Source organism: Lactuca virosa, chromosome 8 (assembly GCF_052849685.1).
Source record: "Lactuca virosa cultivar CGN04683 chromosome 8, Lactuca_virosa_CGN04683_v6, whole genome shotgun sequence".
Classification (NCBI taxonomy): domain Eukaryota; kingdom Viridiplantae; phylum Streptophyta; class Magnoliopsida; order Asterales; family Asteraceae; genus Lactuca; species Lactuca virosa.
In genome coordinates, this window is record NC_136433.1 from 51,017,835 (window position 1) to 51,038,121 (window position 20,287).

General features: G+C 37.8%; 1 protein-coding gene across 4 annotated transcripts; it reads right to left on the bottom strand.

The window, feature by feature from the left end:
• Window positions 1–12,179: 12,179 nt before the first annotated feature.
• Window positions 12,180–19,840, bottom strand: LOC145129281 (protein SHORT ROOT IN SALT MEDIUM 1-like). 4 transcript variants are annotated; one of them, XM_079063986.1, is made up of 21 exons: window positions 19,710–19,840; window positions 19,313–19,412; window positions 19,038–19,187; window positions 18,733–18,924; window positions 18,534–18,631; window positions 17,100–17,612; window positions 16,959–17,004; window positions 16,049–16,141; window positions 15,912–15,967; window positions 15,656–15,767; window positions 15,367–15,578; window positions 15,222–15,285; window positions 14,965–15,138; window positions 14,752–14,782; window positions 13,716–14,656; window positions 13,546–13,620; window positions 13,357–13,431; window positions 12,882–13,271; window positions 12,732–12,773; window positions 12,580–12,642; window positions 12,180–12,418 (listed from the first exon to the last, which is right to left on the bottom strand). In XM_079063986.1, exons 2-21 carry the CDS (start codon window positions 19,409–19,411, stop codon window positions 12,329–12,331), a joined length of 3,516 nt encoding a protein of 1,171 aa, XP_078920112.1. In that variant the 5' UTR covers window position 19,412; window positions 19,710–19,840; the 3' UTR covers window positions 12,180–12,328. The 4 variants fall into 4 exon arrangements, with proteins under 4 accessions (XP_078920112.1, XP_078920110.1, XP_078920111.1 ...); XM_079063984.1 differs by having other exon boundaries at window positions 19,313–19,447; XM_079063985.1 differs by having other exon boundaries at window positions 19,313–19,447; window positions 19,672–19,840.
• Window positions 19,841–20,287: the final 447 nt, after the last annotated feature.

The window sequence follows — 20,287 nt, forward strand, 5'->3', positions numbered from 1 at the left end:
TGAGAATACAAGCAGTTTAAAAGAGTATCAGCATAAGGCTGGTGAGTTCATAAGCGGTAGTTTGTAGTGAAAATCGTTGATGAGTTCGGAAAAAAACTTGTATAGTTTCAAGAATATCCGATGTTTTCCTTAGCGAGAATGTAGTGTTACCAGTTCTGTAATAAACCATGAATTTATGTATGTTTCCAAGAAAATCCGATGTTTTCCTTAGCGAGAATGTAGTGTTACCAGTTCTGTAATAAACCATGAATTTCTGTATGTTTCCAAGAAAATCCGATATTTTCTTTAGTGAAAAGGTAGCGTTATCGATTTCGTATAAAACCATGAATGTTCGCTACTGAAAACTGTAGTGATATGCGAAAATACTACCTCATGTGACTAGCTAAAACTAATCATGAAGTGTAAGTATTTTGTATGCGAAACCATTGCATAATCGGTTCTGTTTGAAAACCCTGGCTTTAGCCAGTATACGTAGTGTGTATCAGTTCTATTTAGTAAAAATAAAACTGTTGAAGAGTGTTAAGTTGTAAACTAAAGGTGATTTATACATAATGTGAGTCGTATAACCATGCTTGATGTGACTAGTGACCTTTCCAACGTTCTTCAGGCGTCGAGTTAAATGACATTTGTACATCTCAGGCGTGCCCGCCTAACTGTAGCTAGCAGTCCAGATGTGGGATTGTCAGTCCCGAATAGATCTATTCACAAATCTCACGCTCTCCCTCCAGGAGACTCTGGTTATACAGTGGTAGGATTTATCCCTGTACACCTAAGGGTACAGTAGTGAAGTAGCGCCTCACAGTATCGTACAATCTAGTTTACATGTAGTGTAGTAGCGTTCTACCGTAGTGAAAATCCGTATGTATACCGTATATAGTGATAATTTCAGTTATGAATACCATGATAAAGTAGTGATGTAAACTGTAAACGGTTTCTGTTTCAGCACATATGTTTAGTAGTGAAAGTTTCTATACTTGATATGTTTTAGAAAAATCCCAAACTATACCGATTATAGTTTGCATGTATAATGTAGTGAATATCGAATCCGGAAAAACTATGCAATTTTAGTGAAAACGTCCCTTATGCTCAACACAGTACAAAAGGGTTAAAGTATGAGAATTGCATGAGTTTTGAAAACATTTATGTTTAGCTTGTATTCCCCCCCTGAAAACATTAAAAATACGGAAAATGTAGGGGTATGAACTCACAGTTGTTGCGTGAAATCGTTGACTGAAAATGAAGATCCTCGAGTTGTTGCACGACACTTAACGAAATCCTATTATCAAATAAATACATATATGTATCTAAATTAGCGATTTCGATAAATAAAGTGTCATAAGAATACTTGTATTCGGTTGAGGAATGTTATCGGGACTTGATCGAATCAAAGAGGGTGAGTTTTCAGTCAAAAACACCACTTAAAAGGTGTTTACGGTCGAAGAGGAGTTTACGGTTCTTGAAGGCTTGGACCGTAAACTCAAGAACAGAGTTTACGGTTTCTGAAGGTTGGACCGTAAACTCAAGAACAGAGTTTACGGTTTCTGAAGGTTGGACCGTAAACTCAAGAACAGGGTTTACGGTTCTTGAAGGTGGACCGTAAACTCAAGAAAAATGGTTCTGATTGCTGATTTCGAAGAGATGAGTGCCCTGAGACGTTCCAAAGCGACCCAAACGTGGTTTCTCGATGATTTCCGAAGTTTGAAGGCGTTTTGAGTGTTTACGGTTAAGGTTCTTAGAGAGAGAAAGAGAGAGTTTTTGGCCATAAATGTTCTAATGAAGGTGGAGGCATCGTATTTATAGGGGTGTTGTGGGGGGTCCACTCTTCATTGACCGTAAACAGGTTTACGGTCGTAAACGAGTTTAAACGAGTTTATGGTCGTAAACTAGTTTACGGTCGTAATCCTCACTTAGACCGGAAACGTTGATATTTTTCCGAGATTTTTGGGTTTCCACGTGATTTTTGGTTCCGACTCGTAAATAATTTAATTAAATATAACTAGATTATTTTCTAAACCAAAAAGTTCGACGGAAAAGTTAATGAATTCGAAATTTTATTAACGGAAATCACGAAACGGAAACGGGAAAGTTTCGGGTTGTCACATCATCCCCCCGTTAGAGGGAATTTCGTCCCGAAATTCGAACCTAGAATACAACTCATGGATTAGGAAAGAGATGTGGATACTTCTGTTTCATCTGATCTTCGCGCTCCCAAGTGAATTCAGGTCCCCGCTTGGCATTCCAACGAACCTTCACTATCGGGATGCGACTTTGTTTCGTTCGTTTGATCTCTCTGTCCATGATTTCGACCGGTTCTTCCACGAAGTTGAGGTTCTCGTTGATTTCAATCTCGTCGAGAGGAATCACAAGTGTCTCATCGGACAGACACTTCTTTAGGTTCGATACGTGGAAAACAGGATGGATGTTGCTGAGCTCTCGGGGTAACTGGAGTTTGTATGCTACTGGACCGATTCTAGCAAGGATTTCGAACGGTCCAATGTACCTTGGGTTTAGCTTTCCACACTTCCCAAAACGTATCATGCCTTTCCAGGGTGAGACCTTCAGAAGGACGCGGTCACCAACCTGGAACTCCAAGGGTTTTCGTCTCTTATCGGCGTAGCTCTTTTGTCTATCTCGTGAGGCTTTCATTCGTTCTCAGATTTGCACAATCTTTTCGGTTTTCTCTCGGATAATTTCAGGACCAGTGAGAGTGCTGATGGGGGCTTGACCCCTGGCTAGCTGCGTGTCACCCACCTCAGCCCAGCACAGAGAGGATCTGCACTTACGGCCATAGAGGGCTTCAAACGGCGCAGCCTTGATGCTGGTATGGTAGATGTTGTTGTAGGAAAATTCAACCAAAGGAAGATGAGTGTCCCATGATGCGCCGAAATCGATGATGCAGGCTCTCAACATGTCTTCCAAGGTCTGAATCGTTCTCTCACTCTGTCCATCAGTCTGCGGATGATAAGCCGTGCTCATATCCAATTTAGTTCCAAGAGCCTTCTGTAGTGATTGCCAGAATCTCGAGGTAAACCTGCTATCTCGGTCGGAGATAATAGATGCAGGTACCCCATGAAGGCGAACTATCTCTTGAATGTAGATTCGGGTGAGTCTCTCCATCTTGAAGTTTTCTTTGATTGGTAGGAAGTGGGCGGATTTTGTCAATCGATCGACAATTACCCAGATAGCATCGTGCCTACTCGGAGATCTAGGTAACTTGGTGATAAAATCCATGGTTATCCTTTCCCACTTCCACTCAGGTATTTCCGGCTGTTGAAGTAGACCTGAGGGCTTCTGATATTCGACTTTTACCTTGGCACAAGTCAGACACTTGCCCACGAAGGTAGCGATCTCTGCTTTCATGTTTGGCCACCAATAGAGCTGTTTTAGATCCAAGTACATCTTATCCGAACCTGGATGAACGGAGTACTTCGTCTTGTGAGCCTCATTCATGACAACCTCTCTGTACCCGCCGAATTTTGGGGTCCAGATCTGGTTCATGAAATAGTACACTCCGTCTCCTTTGACCTCCAAGTTCTTGTCCATTCCTCGCAGTGACTCATTTGCCACGTTCTCGGGTCTTAAGGATTCCAGCTGAGCCTCTCTGATTTGCGCGGTTAAATGGGAATGGATGGTCATTGTTAGTGTCTTCACCTTACGTCCTGAATACTCCTTTCGACTGAGGGCATCTGCTACCACATTGGCCTTTCTGGGATGATAGCGAATTTCGCACTCGTAGTCACTGAGTAACTCTACCCATCACCGTTGTCTCATGTTTAACTCCTTTTGATCGAAAATATGTTGCAAGCTCTTATGGTCGGTGAAGACAGTGCACTTGGTTCCATAGAGATAGTGTCTCCAGATCTTTAACGCAAAGACCACTGCTCCCAACTCTAAATCGTGAGTTGTGTAATTGACTTCGTGTGTTTTCAACTGCCTCGAGGCATAGGCGATGACCTTTCCTCTCTGCATGAGCACACACCCTAGGCCCTGATTGGATGCATCACAGTAGACAACGAAGTCTTCTGTCCCTTCGGGCAGGGACAAGATAGGTGCGCTGCATAGGGCATGCTTCAATGTTCGAAACGCAGTGTCTTGCTTGACTCCCCAACTAAAGGTTACCCGTTTTTGCGTCAGGGTAGTTAAGGGCTTAGCGATTCTGGAGAAGTTCTGGATGAACCTACGATAATAGCCCGCGAGACCCAAGAATTGCCGGATTTCTGTGGGTGTCTTTGGTGCAGACCAGTTCTCAATCGCCTTGATCTTGGGAGGGTCCACGTGTATTCCTTCCTTGCTAATCACGTGTCCAAGGAAATTCACCTTCCTGATCCAGAATTCGCACTTCGAAAATTTCGCGTATAGCTTTTCTACCCTTAATGTTTCCAACACCTGCCTTAAGTGCTGTTTATGGTCATCCTCACTCCGCGAATAGACAAGTATATCGTCGATGAACACAATCACGAACTTGTCTAAGAAAGGGCGGCACACCCGATTCATCAAGTCCATGAATATTGTCGGTGCGTTGGTTAGACCAAAGGGCATTACTACAAACTCATAGTGTCCATAGCGAGTTCGGAATGCTGTTTTGGGCACATCATTCTCATGAACTCGCAACTGATGGTACCCTGATCTTAGATCTATCTTTGAGAAATAACTGGCTCCCTGAAGTTGGTCGAAGAGATCGTCGATTCTGGGTAAGGGATATCGGTTCTTGATGGTCAGCTTATTCAGCTCTCGGTAGTCAATGCACATCCGAAAGGATCCATCTTTCTTTTTCACAAATAAGATCGGAGCTCCCCAGGGTGAGGAACTCGGCCTTATGAATCCCTTACTGATCAGCTCATTGAGCTGACTGGATAATTCTTGCATTTCCGCTAGTGCTAAACGGTAAGGGGACTTAGCTACGAGAGTAGCTCCGGGGATCAAGTCGATACGAAACTCGACTTAGCGATCGGGAGGGATTCCTGGGAGATCTTCGGGAAAAACATCAGGAAAGTTATAGACTTTGGGGATGCTCTCGAGGTCTCTAACTCCTTGCGTCACGTCTAACACGTGAGCTAGAAATGCATGGCACTCTTTTCGCAGATACTTCCGAGCTTTGATGCATGAAATGATACGGAGGTTCGAGCTAGTCTTATCTCCGTAAATCATGAGAGCTTCGCCAGAGCGAAGATTGAGACGGATAGCCTTCTCGAAGCAAAGAATATCAGCACGATTGGAGCTTAGCCAGTCCATGCTGATAATGACGTCGAAACTCTTGATGGACACAGGCATAAGATTGATAGGAAAAGAATAATTGTCTAGGGTAAGAGTACAGCCTATGAATATGTCGTTAGTGCTCTCATTCTTTCCGTTAGCCATCTCGACGGTAAATGTTTCGGTTAGAGGTTGGGATTCACACTTAATTAAATGTTTGAATGTATGACTAACAAAACTCCTCTCCGCACCAGAATCGAAGAGAATGCATGCATAAGAGTTGTCAAGGAGGAACGTACCCGTAACAACGGTAGGATCAGCAACTGCTTCCTCCTGGCCCATCACCAGAACTCTCCCTGTATTGCCACCAGTTGTTGCCTTGGGGCAGTTTCTCCTGAATTGTCCATCCTCTCCACATCCATAACAAGTTTGACCAGTGCCCGCTCTCGGAGCCTGGTTGGTTGGTTGAGCTGGTGTCTTGCAGTATCGAGCTGTGTGTCCTTTCTTTCCACAGCTGTTGCAACTCAACTCACGGCAGAGTCCGTGATGGTGGAAGTTACATTTTTTGCACAGGGGTAGTTTTCCAGCATAACCACCGGTAGGAGATTGGGTGGTTGGAACAGCAGTGGGAGCAGCAGCAGGAGCAGTAACAGCATGAACTGCCATTGTTTGTTGTTTCTTGGAGGGATCCTGCGAAGACTGACCCTTTCGTTTGTTACCAAACTTCTTCTTCTTCCCACCGCTTTCCTTTTGTGGTTTAGAGACAACTGTCACTTCATCCAGATCGATACCATGATCGATCAGAGTCTGTGCCAGATCCTTGGCGCTTTCAAATGTGGTCGGCCTCGCAGCCAAGACATTTCCTTTTGTTGGTTGTGTCAATCCCCAGATGTACCTTTCAATTTTCTTGCTTTCCGGGGTGACCATTCTCGGACAGAGGAGAGCCAGATCGCAGAATCTAGCGGTGTAGGCAGCGATGTCGAAACCCTTCATCTTCAAGTTCCAGAGTTCGTGCTCCAACTTTTGCACTTCGCCCCTCGGGCAGTACTCCGCAAGCATGAGCTCCTTCAGTCTTTCCCAACCCATGGCATTAGCCACTGGCAGGGTTAGGGTTTTGACTCGAGCATTCCACCAGGTCAAGGCTCTGTCGGTGAAGGTGCAGGCGGCGAACTTCACCTTGTTTGCTTCTGAACAAACGCAAATTTCGAAAATGGATTCGATCTTCTCGAACCATCGAGTTAGGGCGATGACACCTCCATTTCCGTCGAAGGACTTGGGTTTCGCAGTCATGAAGTCCTTGTAGGAACACTCCTTTTGATGTCCCTAACTTCCATCTTGTCTCTGTGGGTCGGTTCCACCTCCAGCCCCATTAGCATTCACTTGTGCCATTGCTGCAGTCACGGCGGCTATAACTGCAGCCTGAAACATGACAGGGTCGAACTGAGGAGGTGGTGGTGGTGGCGGAGTGTCGTCGTTCCTTCTGATGGGTCTTGGTCGAGGAGGCATCTTGTTCTAGAAACAATCGGGAAGAAGAGGATGGTAAGTCCTCGAGATATAAAAACAAAATATATCTCATCCTGATAATGAAAGTATTCTACCGAGCGATAAACACAGAAAGGTTACTAATACAAGTAAGTTATCGCTTAAGGAAGGAGAGGTAGCAACACTTAGAGTGAATCTGTATACTGAGTTTGGCTCTAGCGAAAATACTCCTATAGTATTTTATGTGAGCTGATGTTTGGTAAGTTTTAGGCCTGCTGTAACACCACAGTCACTCCCAAGCACATGTTGGTCATGTCTCGACTGAATATAGTTGATCAGGCTATATTCACCCTAGACATGATTACATAACTGCCCAGGTTTAACCGCAACGTTCCAGCATCCAAATACTTTTGTTCTTTTCTACTAGCGACACGAATTTTGTTATGTATGCATGCTCGTATACTTTTTATAAAAATACTTTATATTTTGAAAGTATACTTTTAGCGTAGAGCACTTAGGCCCCTTAGTGTTTATAGTTGTATACCACGTAAGGTTCGGTATACTAGTTCGCTATAAACAAGGGCTCTGATACCAATCTGTCACACCCCGAAACCGATGGCGGAAACGTTCCGGGGCGGAGGACGTCATGTGTAGCATCACAACCAATGAATAATAGCAATCATAGCAACACAACTAGTACAGTGCATACTAAAATAAAAATGTTTACATCAATTCTGAAACTTGTTTGAATTACATCATATAACTTGTATGAATATAACATTAAACTCTTATTGCTTCAACTCTTCAAAAACCCAGCAGGCACCTGTCTACTGATTTCCTGAGAATACAAGCAGTTTAAAAGAGTATCAGCATAAGGCTGGTGAGTTCATAAGCGGTAGTTTGTAGTGAAAATCGTTGATGAGTTCGGAAAAAAACTTGTATAGTTTCAAGAATATCCGATGTTTTCCTTAGCGAGAATGTAGTGTTACCAGTTCTGTAATAAACCATGAATTTATGTATGTTTCCAAGAAAATCCGATGTTTTCCTTAGCGAGAATGTAGTGTTACCAGTTCTGTAATAAACCATGAATTTCTGTATGTTTCCAAGAAAATCCGATATTTTCTTTAGTGAAAAGGTAGCGTTATCGATTTCGTATAAAACCATGAATGTTCGCTACTGAAAACTGTAGTGATATGCGAAAATACTACCTCATGTGACTAGCTAAAACTAATCATGAAGTGTAAGTATTTTGTATGCGAAACCATTGCATAATCGGTTCTGTTTGAAAACCCTGGCTTTAGCCAGTATACGTAGTGTGTATCAGTTCTATTTAGTAAAAATAAAACTGTTGAAGAGTGTTAAGTTGTAAACTAAAGGTGATTTATACATAATGTGAGTCGTATAACCATGCTTGATGTGACTAGTGACCTTTCCAACGTTCTTCAGGCGTCGAGTTAAATGACATTTGTACATCTCAGGCGTGCCCGCCTAACTGTAGCTAGCAGTCCAGATGTGGGATTGTCAGTCCCGAATAGATCTATTCACAAATCTCACGCTCTCCCTCCAGGAGACTCTGGTTATACAGTGGTAGGATTTATCCCTGTACACCTAAGGGTACAGTAGTGAAGTAGCGCCTCACAGTATCGTACAATCTAGTTTACATGTAGTGTAGTAGCGTTCTACCGTAGTGAAAATCCGTATGTATACCGTATATAGTGATAATTTCAGTTATGAATACCATGATAAAGTAGTGATGTAAACTGTAAACGGTTTCTGTTTCAGCACATATGTTTAGTAGTGAAAGTTTCTATACTTGATATGTTTTAGAAAAATCCCAAACTATACCGATTATAGTTTGCATGTATAATGTAGTGAATATCGAATCCGGAAAAACTATGCAATTTTAGTGAAAACGTCCCTTATGCTCAACACAGTACAAAAGGGTTAAAGTATGAGAATTGCATGAGTTTTGAAAACATTTATGTTTAGCTTGTATTCCCCCCCTGAAAACATTAAAAATACGGAAAATGTAGGGGTATGAACTCACAGTTGTTGCGTGAAATCGTTGACTGAAAATGAAGATCCTCGAGTTGTTGCACGACACTTAACGAAATCCTATTATCAAATAAATACATATATGTATCTAAATTAGCGATTTCGATAAATAAAGTGTCATAAGAACACTTGTATTCGGTTGAGGAATGTTACCGGGACTTGATCGAATCAAAGAGGGTGAGTTTTCAGTCAAAAACACCACTTAAAAGGTGTTTACGGTCGAAGAGGAGTTTACGGTTCTTGAAGGCTTGGACCGTAAACTCAAGAACAGAGTTTACGGTTTCTGAAGGTTGGACCGTAAACTCAAGAACAGGGTTTACGGTTCTTGAAGGTGGACCGTAAACTCAAGAATAATGGTTCTGATTGCTGATTTCGAAGAGATGAGTGCCCTGAGACGTTCCAAAGCGACCCAAACGTGGTTTCTCGATGATTTCCGAAGTTTGAAGGCGTTTTGAGTGTTTACGGTTAAGGTTCTTAGAGAGAGAAAGAGAGAGTTTTTGGCCATAAATGTTCTAATGAAGGTGGAGGCATCGTATTTATAGGGGTGTTGTGGGGGGTCCACTCTTCACTGACCGTAAACAGGTTTACGGTCGTAAACGAGTTTACGGTCGTAATCCTCACTTAGACCGGAAACGTTGATTTTTTTTTCCAAGATTTTTTGGTTTCCGCGCGATTTTTGGTTCCGACTCGTAAATAATTTAATTAAATATAACTAGATTATTTTCTAAACCAAAAAGTTCGACGGAAAAGTTAATGAATTCGAAATTTTATTAACGGAAATCACGAAACGGAAACGGGAAAGTTTCGGGTTGTCACATTCCTCTCGATGGTTGCCATGTAATATTTATATTTATGATTTTATATGTTTATATATTAGATTTCCACATCCTTTGTTAATTTATATTAATAGTTTCGTAATTACATGTCCTCCTCAGATGTTGTAGGCGTGCACTTGGGATAGACGTCGCCCACCTAATAGGTTGCTTCAAAGGCACCATGTTATTGGTGGTTGTGATGTACGGTAACAACCAAATTTTGCATGTTGTATATGGGATATGCAAGAGTAAGTGTACATATAAGTAAGCATGTTCCTAAAAGAAGCTACATGATTGCATCAATGACTCGGAACATTTAACCTTATCGTCTGATAGGGGCAAGCGATTATCGTGTCCTATGTAACTATATTCCTGAATCCGCATCATGGTGTTTGTCATCATCTTTTATCAAACGTGCAAGCTCAATACATGAAAATTATGAACACAAAAATGTTGTTCTGGAAAGTTACAGGTTTTGACAATCATCTTTTATCAAACGAGCAAGCTCAATACATGAAAATTATGAACACAAAAATGTTGTTCTGGAAAGTTACAGGTTTTGACAATTATTTTGAAATGCTACATAATGAAAGAAAAAAATGGGAATAGTTACAAGGTGCATGTCCAAAAAAATGTGGGAATATTTCTATGGTCTTAGTTAGAATCTTATGAAATCAAACAATATGAAGTTCGTCAACGTGTTATCCAGAGATGTCGATAATGATGTTCGTAAAGTTCTTCTGCACGACAATGCAACAGTGGTATTTTCAAAGTCGGAACAAAGCATATATATGTAACATGCATTGAAAATGTTTAGTTAGTTCTTCCCCTTAATATACATTGAACTTAACATTGCTATTTGACATTTTATGTAGCAGAAGAGACAACTGGACTTAACATATGGATGGATAAGAAGGTTGCATAAGAGAAAATAAAAGTACTAACTATACGGTTTGCCAGATTTCAAATTCAAGATTTGAGGTCCTAGTCTTCCAAAAAAAAAACAACATTTTTTATTTCAATGAAAGAATTTGTACATGTCTAAAATGGCAAATTTTTGGCTTATCGTGTAGCCATATCATAAGCCTCTTAAAATATTTAAGACATGATGATTGTTCCGACATTGCTATCACAATATATCATGTAGATTGTTGTTGTCAAACATACGATGAGTTAATGAACCCTCTTCATGTCCCTTTTAAACATGAGAACTCAATGGTATGATGATTGTTAAAGCACCAATAATGCACCAATATCAACCTGGAAGGCCCAAAAGCACTAAATGTATTTCATCATAAAGAGAGGGTCCAATGATCATAGAATGTTCTAGATATCATCAAAAAAGGTCATACTATAAACAAATGTTTGTCTTTTGCCTTAACAATAATACTAATCATCTATAATCTATCATTCTACAAAATACATACATGATTTTTTTTTCTATCCCTCAACGCAGGTTATTTTATCATTCATCTATTTCGCCTTTAACCCTTATATCACACTAATTCCTTGAAACAGATATTTCAGCCTTCCGTATCCATTGTTTGGTTTTATAATTTGCTTTCTTGGTCTTTTATCCGGTTCTCCTTTTCCTCGATTTGAGATTCTATATAACTCATCACATCTATTTCTTCTTTTTTTCAGTTTCATATTATTTTGTGTCAATCTCATGTCTTGTTGCTCGATTATTAGAGATGTGTTTCTCAATTTTTTTCTCCTTTGGTCATTACATGTTACTTCAACTCATTTATCATTAGAGGTAGAAAGATGATTGAACTTATGGACATTTTTGCCAAACAACAAAAGCTTATGTTTATAAGAGAAGTAGGATGTTTGGTATGCAATTTTTTACGTTCTTTATATAGAAGTTTGATGATGTGGTATGTAGGGTATTAAGTGTATCTCTAATGAATATAATTGAATCTTTAATAAATACAATTATATAAAAAAAACTAAAAATTCAAATAAATATATAAATATAACTAATAATTTGTATAAGTCTATAAAACAAACAACTCACAATTTTTATATAAATATAGTCACAATTTTACATATAAAACTACAATTGCAACTAAAAGTTACATGAATAAATATCTTTCTTAGTTAAAAACAACTCATAGTAAAAAATTAGTTTTCAACACACTTTCACCTACGTTGTTCACAATCTAAGAAATATTTACTTATTTCAATATTCAAAAATTATATATATTCAATCTTCCCAACATCCGTATTCCCGTTCCCATATCTACTTTCCTATATTAGGCCTAAACACATGTAAAGAAGTGACATCCCACCAAACAATTGGCATGCACAAAATAAATAGGGTGTCTTGTGAAAGCTCTATCTTGAAGGAAAGGCGTTTGCTACCAATCTTGATTCCATTTACTGGGGACGTGGAATCAATATGATCTTTTGCACATTTAAAAGTTCTTTTTTGCAAAACTACTGACATATCATGAGCTTTGACTTTATTTAGTCAACTTGTGTAGAAGTAAAAATTTGTAAAGTCTCAGCATTTTAACAAACACCTTGTGAGCAAAGACTGAAACTCTCCCAACCACAAGAGAGGGAGTTTGAGGCTTCATTCTAGACAACAAACAAAACCAAATTAAAGCAACTCAAACTCCAAGTGTATAATTATATAAAACTCTTATGTATTATTAACTTGATCAATAACACTAACAAGTTTCGCATATCAATTGGGTATATGTTACATGTCTACCAATTACATAAGAATGCAAAAATGTCACAAAAATACAAAAAAGAAGCATCAATCTATCACTTCAAATGTCAGTCATTTTCACCAGCTTATTATACAGAATTCTATCGTCCCTTCCAGTGTTGCTTTCTAGCAATGCACTTTGTACAAGTTCCTGACACATAAATACAAGTCAGGGATAAAACATTTGCGTAAAAAGTAAAGAAAAAAAAATCATTTTGTTCTATTTTGGTCGTTTTGTGATTCTGTTTATAAATATTCTCCTTTTTCTTAAACAACTTTCTATTGGATTATGATAGATTGTGTATATATTACCTTGACTTCTCTATGAGACAAGAAATTCCCCAAATTATGTATGATCAACCGCATATCTTCAACCTAAAGACAAACAAATTCAATATTTAATTTTTTACTTCCTTTAAACATGACAATAATGGAACTGAAATATTATTAATTAGCAAACTTACCCTAATGTGACCAACTCGATTTCGGTCAAAAAACCTAAAAGCCTGTTTCAAATTAAAATGCATATCTTAAAAAATAAGAATGAGAATTAATTCAAGAAAACATACAACAATGAGATTTTTTTATTTAAAAAAAAAAAAAAAAAAACATGCCTGTAAAAGTTCCTTGTCGATTATTTCTTTCTTTTTTAAATCCACCTTTTCCTCTTCCTCTTCTTCATTCTTTACTATGTTTTTGGACTTCAAATCTATGTCAGTTTTCTCATTCCTTGTGTTATCTTTGGAACTTGCATCTGTCATATCTTCATCTTCTTCAAGATCTTCATCTGATTTTGTGTTTTCTATGTTTTCAGTAACCATGTTTTCCACTTTTGGAATATTCTTTTCGACTTTTTCTAAAACTTCATTTTCAACTGATTTGATTTTTACTTCAGAATCATCACTTTTCAAACGCTTTGATGTTTTCAACTTTTCCTTCTCTGAAATTTCTTCCAACTGCCTCTTTTTCTGGTTTCTTTTAGCCACAAATTTGATACGCAACTTCTGTAATACAAAAAAAAAGTACAAATAAATAAGAAAATAGGAATAAAAATAGTGCATCATTAACTGTTATTGTTTTAACCAAAACCTGGAGAAATGCTAAAATCCTTGAACCCATTTGATACTGAAGCATTTCATAAAATGTTTCGGCAAATAACGACAACTGCAAATGTAAATCAGGAGTGTAATCAAATAATTATTTTACTTTAACTATAAAGAATTTAATACGATAATCATTCACAAAATAAATAAATAACAATTGTATAAAGCCACTTACCTCAAATGTTGATTCTTCAATATCATTATCATCATAATCCATGAGGGAATCCAGTGAAAGTGAAGATGAACGAAACTGACACAGAAAGGGTAAAAATGTAAAATACATTATTTATTGCAATTTGCCCTAATTTTCAAATTGGAACTAATACATAAGTTAAAATCACATACTTTATTGCTCTCTTTTGTTTGGAGAAACAACCCAGGGTGTCTAGGAACCTCTTCATCCTTTTTATTATCTTTTACTTCTTTACCCTTTGTTTCACCTTTAACATCCTTCTCTTTTTTCACTTTCCCCTCCTTTACCTTCTCCTCGGTTTCCAGCTTTTCATTATTGTCAGACTGGACAATAATACCCTTCGTTTTGTTACCTTTCTTTTCACCCTTGTTTTCAATTTCATCTTTTTTCTGCTCAGGGACAACACTTTGTTCCTCCTCAATAGTTACTTCTGGTTTATCTGCCACTTTATCTTTAGCAACAACCTTTTTTTTCACAACCCTTTTTATTACTTTCTTTTTTACAGTTTTTTTCACACTTGTAAGACTTCCTGTATCTGCACTCTTTGGCTTGATTTCAGAACTCTCTTTCTCTTTTACAGGTGTCACTTCAGATTGTGTCCCTACATCTTCTTTCTTAACAGATTTCACTACAGGAACCTTTTTTATAACTTTCTTTTTTGTAAGAGTTTTCACAGCAGGAGTATTACCAGTTGAATCTTGAACTTGACCTTGACTTTGACTTTGACCTGCAGTCTCTGTCTCTGTAGTAGTCTCTCCAGCTTTCTTGGAATCTAATAATGTATCAGTTTGTTTGGTTGTGTCTCCTGCTTTATCTTTTTTAACAACTTTCTTTTTTATAACTTTTCTAATAATTTTCTTTTTTCCACTACCAGTTTTCTTTTCTACAGAGTTATTCCCTTCGCCAGGTGTCTCAACCAAATTTTTCTTCTCTATATCTACTGCATTGATATGAACTCCCTCATTTTCAGGTTCTTTGACTTTATCTTTTGCCATTTCTTTAAGTTTTGATGCTGACTCATCAGATTCAGACACTTTCTTTTTTTCTAATTTTGCATCCTTCTTCAGATCTTTGGGTGTCCCAGGTTCCTTATCTAAGCAGAATCAATAGAGTGATAAAAGGTAAACTTACAAGATTTTTATAAAAAGAAATAACTTTCAGGTATGATAATATCAATAAGTTAGTTACCTTTCAATCCTTCCTTCTTTCCTCGAGCTATCTATATAAACCAAAACATATGATGGAAGAAACAACTTTTAGTTTCAATGGATTGTAACAATATGTTAGTTTCATCTGTCCTTTATTTTTAATTTATTTTTAAATATATATATATATATATATATATATATATATATATATATATATATATATATGTAAAATATGAAACAGGTAATAGTATACCTCTCTTTTAAGAGCATATTGATGCTCTCTCTCAGCAATAGCTTTCTTGTGTGAAAGCCATTGATCCCTCCATGCATCTGCTGAAGGTAAACAATCTGATAAATCAGGAACATAGAGTACTGTGACCTCCTTATGGCTAAATATTCCATCTTTTTTAACTCGGTCATAATGAATCTGCAAAAATGGACAAAATCAAATGATTAGATAACAAGAAAATCTAATTAATTAGATAAACTTTCAAAATAATAATGGATTACCTCAAGGAAAGGATTCCAATGTTGGCAGTTTTTCAAATCAAGTCCTGTGAGGTCTTTGGCATACCTACATAGTATAAATCAATAAACTAGATAACAAGAAAATCTTTACGGGTAAAAATGTAATATTTATCATGCAAAAACAAACCTGAGAGCAGTGTGAACAAGGATGGATTTGTCAACTGAAGGATCATTGCCATCTGTGGTTTCCCACAAGCCTCCAATTGCCTTGAAAGTATTCCCACTTTTAAGACAAGCAAACCTAATCATGTTGCAAAAATGGGGAATTCGATCTTCATAATCTCTTTCAGATGATAGCTCCTCTAAAGCATTTTGACTGAGTCCACTCATTAATACAATCTGAACAAAATAAGCAAAAGAAATTACAAATTTTAGTCTCAAATTCAAGTCAGAAATCTCAGAGAGAAAATATATACCTTTGCATTCCATCGAGTGTGCTCTGATTTTACAGGGTCATCAACCATAGTTGTAATGGATGCCTCTTTCTGCTGAGTTTCTGTATCATCTCTAACAAAATCATGCTCAAAACTGTGTTAACAGAAACAACAATTTGTTAACAACTTTGGGTGATCTTTATTCTTTTAGAATGCATAACAAAATACATCCAAACCAATACACTTTCAACCAGAAAATGGAACATAAGGAAAGAACATGAAACAATGGCAACCATACCTGACAGGAACATTCAAAGGAATTTTAAGATTCTCCCTTGACCAATTAACAATCACCTGTAGCAATTTACAACTCAAGTTAGTGTCAAATAAAAAGAACAAGGAGTAGTTGATGCAAAAGTATAAAATAAAATTAACCTTGGAACATTCTGGAGAAGTAAATAACCTAGGATACCGCTTGTCAATAGACAAATAGTCTCTTTCAAAATCTACTAAACTGGATGAATTAACCTGCAAAATGGTACTTGAACCTATCAGAAATACAAACAAGTGATAGAAAGCAAACATTCGAGTGTCATCTTATCTTCCTGCTTTCAAGGCATTGACAATTTAGCCATATGTCTCGATATTTTCAATTGATAAACACATCTCATTAGAGCTCAAGTCCTTATCAATCAACAAAGATGAACCCAAAGATGAAGATAATTAGAACGCAACAGCAATCTTCAACAAATTCACCCGAAACGATCTTTAATCAGTATAATCCAATGATCTAGAAGCCAACAAGTGTCCTATAGCACGTATAGAAGACCATGAAATACCAAAATGAATAGAGGGTGTTCTGATGACAGATGAATGACAAAAGAATGCCAAGAACAACAACAAAACCCAAGTCTAAAATGAATGGAATGAAGTGTAGAAAGGTTGTTTCCATAAATGACCTCCAACATATGAAACTCAAGCCCACAATAATGAATAGCAACAGAGGAGGGAAGGCAGGGGGAATGAAGAAGAAAGCCGATGCTAGCAATATAAGTTGAAAGTAAAGAAGGGGTAAGAGTAAGAAGGTAAATATTGAAAGAAAAGCACAAACAGTGAATGCCAAGAAGTGCATTGCCAATCAAGAGAGAAAAGGGATTTGAAGTATAGCAATATGAGAGTGATAGGTGAAAAAAAAAACAGTACTTTTCAGTACAAAACTCCAAATTGAACAGAATTGGGGAAAATTGCTATATAGAATTCAGTCAATTCACCACCTACAACCCAAGAACAAGAAGAAAAAGGAAACTTGACAACAGATGAAGAGCTCATATGTGCCTTTTTTTACCTTGCAAATATAATCTCTTCGTTTTTCTTTAGCAGGAGAACGACGCCTTCACCATATATAACAAGATTAACACAACACAAGTTAGTCATGAAGGCTGCAAAAGATCTTATGAGAACTATATTTTAAGCAACAATCATCCACCTATGCAAAGAAGAAGAAGCTTCAATACGAGGTGGGGTCCGCTCTCGCTTTTTTTCAATAACACGTTTATTCTCCCTATCTCTCTCCTTTTCACGCCTCTCCAAAACACGTTCACGTTCCCTCTTTCTTTCTCTATCTCTTAAAACATCCCTATGAAGATCTTCAGCTCTTCGGTTAATTTCACGACTGTGTCCTTGTCCTTGTCCTTGTGCCCTGTCATCAACCCTTGCATAACCACCACGTGCCACCATGGCAGCTTGAGGTGTGCTATGAAGACCCTTTGCAGAACCGTAGTCCCTGCCAGGTGGCAGGCTGACTCCATAACCAGAAGTTGCAGAAGCAGATGTATGAGTATACACATGATTGTCAATGTCTCGTGGTGGAGCTGCTCCTAGGATTGATGGAGCATGTTGTTGTCCATGATGTGACATGTCATCCATTCTTCCAGTATAAGACGAAAGTTCTTGACCTGTGTGACGAATGGTAGTTGCCCTTGATAGATAATCAGATTGTCTGCCAGAAATGTTTGGGGACTTAGAAAGTGGTTGTCAATTGTCATGTAGACTGAGTAAGGAAGTAGTATGATACATATTTCGCTCCTCATTCATTGGTAAGTAGAACATAAGAGGGACATAGATGGTATGAAATCTCAGAAAAAGAATGTAAGCAAGAAACTATATACAATTAGACTAAAGGGTTGTTTCTTTTTTTTCTTCATTAAGTGTTGAATGGATAAATGATGTCACTAGGAGTAAGTCAGTATGTGACTAAATGTTGTTATAAACGAAAACCGTTTCTTTTTTGGGCCGAAAGGAACAGTCTGAATATGAAAAAGTTACCATTTTACCCTTCTGTCTACAAATGATGATGACTGTTTATTTGAAAATCATTATAAGTTGACCACGATAAGAAACTATATAAATTGACATGATTAATGAATAATAACTTAACTTAAACATAAATAAGTTGAAATACAAAAGTTAAATCCAAAATATTGTGGGTTTGAATAGGTTTCAAGAGAAATAGGTTTTAATAGCAATAAAAAAGATTCTTGAAGAAGAAATAAAAATAAATAAATAAATAGGCTTTTAAAAGTGATAAAAGGGAAGAAGACGAGAAATGGACCCTGGAGAGAGAATTGGTCGATTCTTGGGAAGAACTAAGAAGATGAATGGATTTTAAAAGAAATAAAATTATTAGAGGAGAGTTTGGTTAGAGGGTAGCAGCATAAAAAATGAGGTCCCAAGTCCTAATGGATAAAGACACCCTACACTCATTTAACCAATTAAGCCCATATGTTTATATTAAAGTCAAAAAGAAACACCATTACATATTTGTCGATATTAAGTCTTGCCTCCATTAAGTCCATAAAGTCGAAAAGAAACAGCACCTAAAAGACATAAATCTGCATATATATCTTATGAAGTAGGTTACCTAGAACTCCCTTCAATAGAAGAAGATTGAAGTGTCTGAGTCTGTAGCAATTCCTTCCGTAGTGATGATGCAGCATCCAAGTGACTGTATATGTCCCCCTATTCCAAAAACAATTAGACATGATGAAACCTTAAATGTCATCAAGGGAAAATTTAAAACAAATAAATAACCACCAACATATATAAGTATAATACAAAACCTGATTTTGATGATGACCATAAGCAACTGAATCATTAAACCGAGCAGTAGGCTCAGTTTGCAAATCTCGGGCAGAATAAACACCTGCCCGGGATCTATCCCCTGGTGAATAACCAGGAATCTCTTTTTGACCATATTTTTGACTAAGAACAGAGTAATCACCAGATGCTCCACTAGCACTAGCACCAGATGCCTGCAGAAGTGACTACAAAGTTTACACTTTACATGCTATAGAGATTTATCAGAATCTTTATCATCTGTAATCCATGAAAAGAAAACTAATTCCCAAATTAAACGTTCACTGACCTCTAGGGCACTGCTGATTGCCACTGAACCACCATACACGGAAGCATATTGACCACCATAATGAGTTCCAGTAGATGATGGATGGCCACTTAACATGGCTGAATGCCTTGAAGCCATAGACATCTGAGAGGCCCCGCTATCAGGACCCAACTTCACCCAAATCAAATCAAGAAGTCAGAAACATAAATCGAGGTTAAGGGCAAAAGTTATATGTTTCACCAATGAAAGATTGATATGGAAATAATTACAAATAAGCCTTCAATCGAAAAGCTTACATTTTGACCATAAGCAGATTGACCAGAGAAGGATTGCTGCTGTTGCTGTTGCTGTTGCTGTTGCTGCCCATACGCGTTATTTCCTCTTGAAGGATACATGCTTCTCCAAGAAAAAAGAAAGATTCAAAGAAAACCCTACACAAATTAAACATGTCCGGATTTAATTTTACGGGAGATATTCATTATAATGATTATCTCGTCACTTTGATGAATGGTGTTTTTGGTTGTGGGACAAATTAGGGTATGTTTTGTAACTCCAATTCCATGATTTGCAATTAGAATTGAAGAAATAATCAATCTGAATTTTGAAGTTTTACATTTCAATCCCGAACACAAATTTCCATGCTTGAAAATATTACCCAAGATACTAAAATGGTATATAGTGGGAATTTCGTACAAATTGAACACCGACGACAGCGAAGAATTCACCGGTTGCCGACCAGAGCAAATGACATGAGTCGAAATGAGGACGTAGTTGACGTAGCTGTTTCTGGTGAGTGGTCCGGCAAGATGGTAGATTATGTAAATCGGGAGAAAGCTTGGAGGTTGGACTTTGGAGGCCTGGATGCTTGGAGCCCTACCCGAGTTAGATGGGTTATATTGTACTTGGGCCGAATAAAGTTGGGCCTCTAATGTAAAGACACGTAATATGCGAACACCTAAACCGGTTTGACCGGTCTCGAAAAATAGACCCAAACCAGACCGGATATGGGACGGACCAAGCAGTCAAAGTCCATCCAAATTGTCCATCTCAGGTTGATGTTCACTTTCAACTACCTAATTGGTCTGTACAGATCTTAAGTTTAGGTTCACGTTGGGTCGTCAGCTGAGTCTCTGAGCCAACAGCTACTTTTAATCTCATTGGTCATTTTTTGGTGGTATATGAACTCTAATCTTTTAAAGAAAATTCAAAAATATTTTTTAAATACCTCTTACCTTCTAACCATATTTTATACCTCAAGGCTCAAACAATAT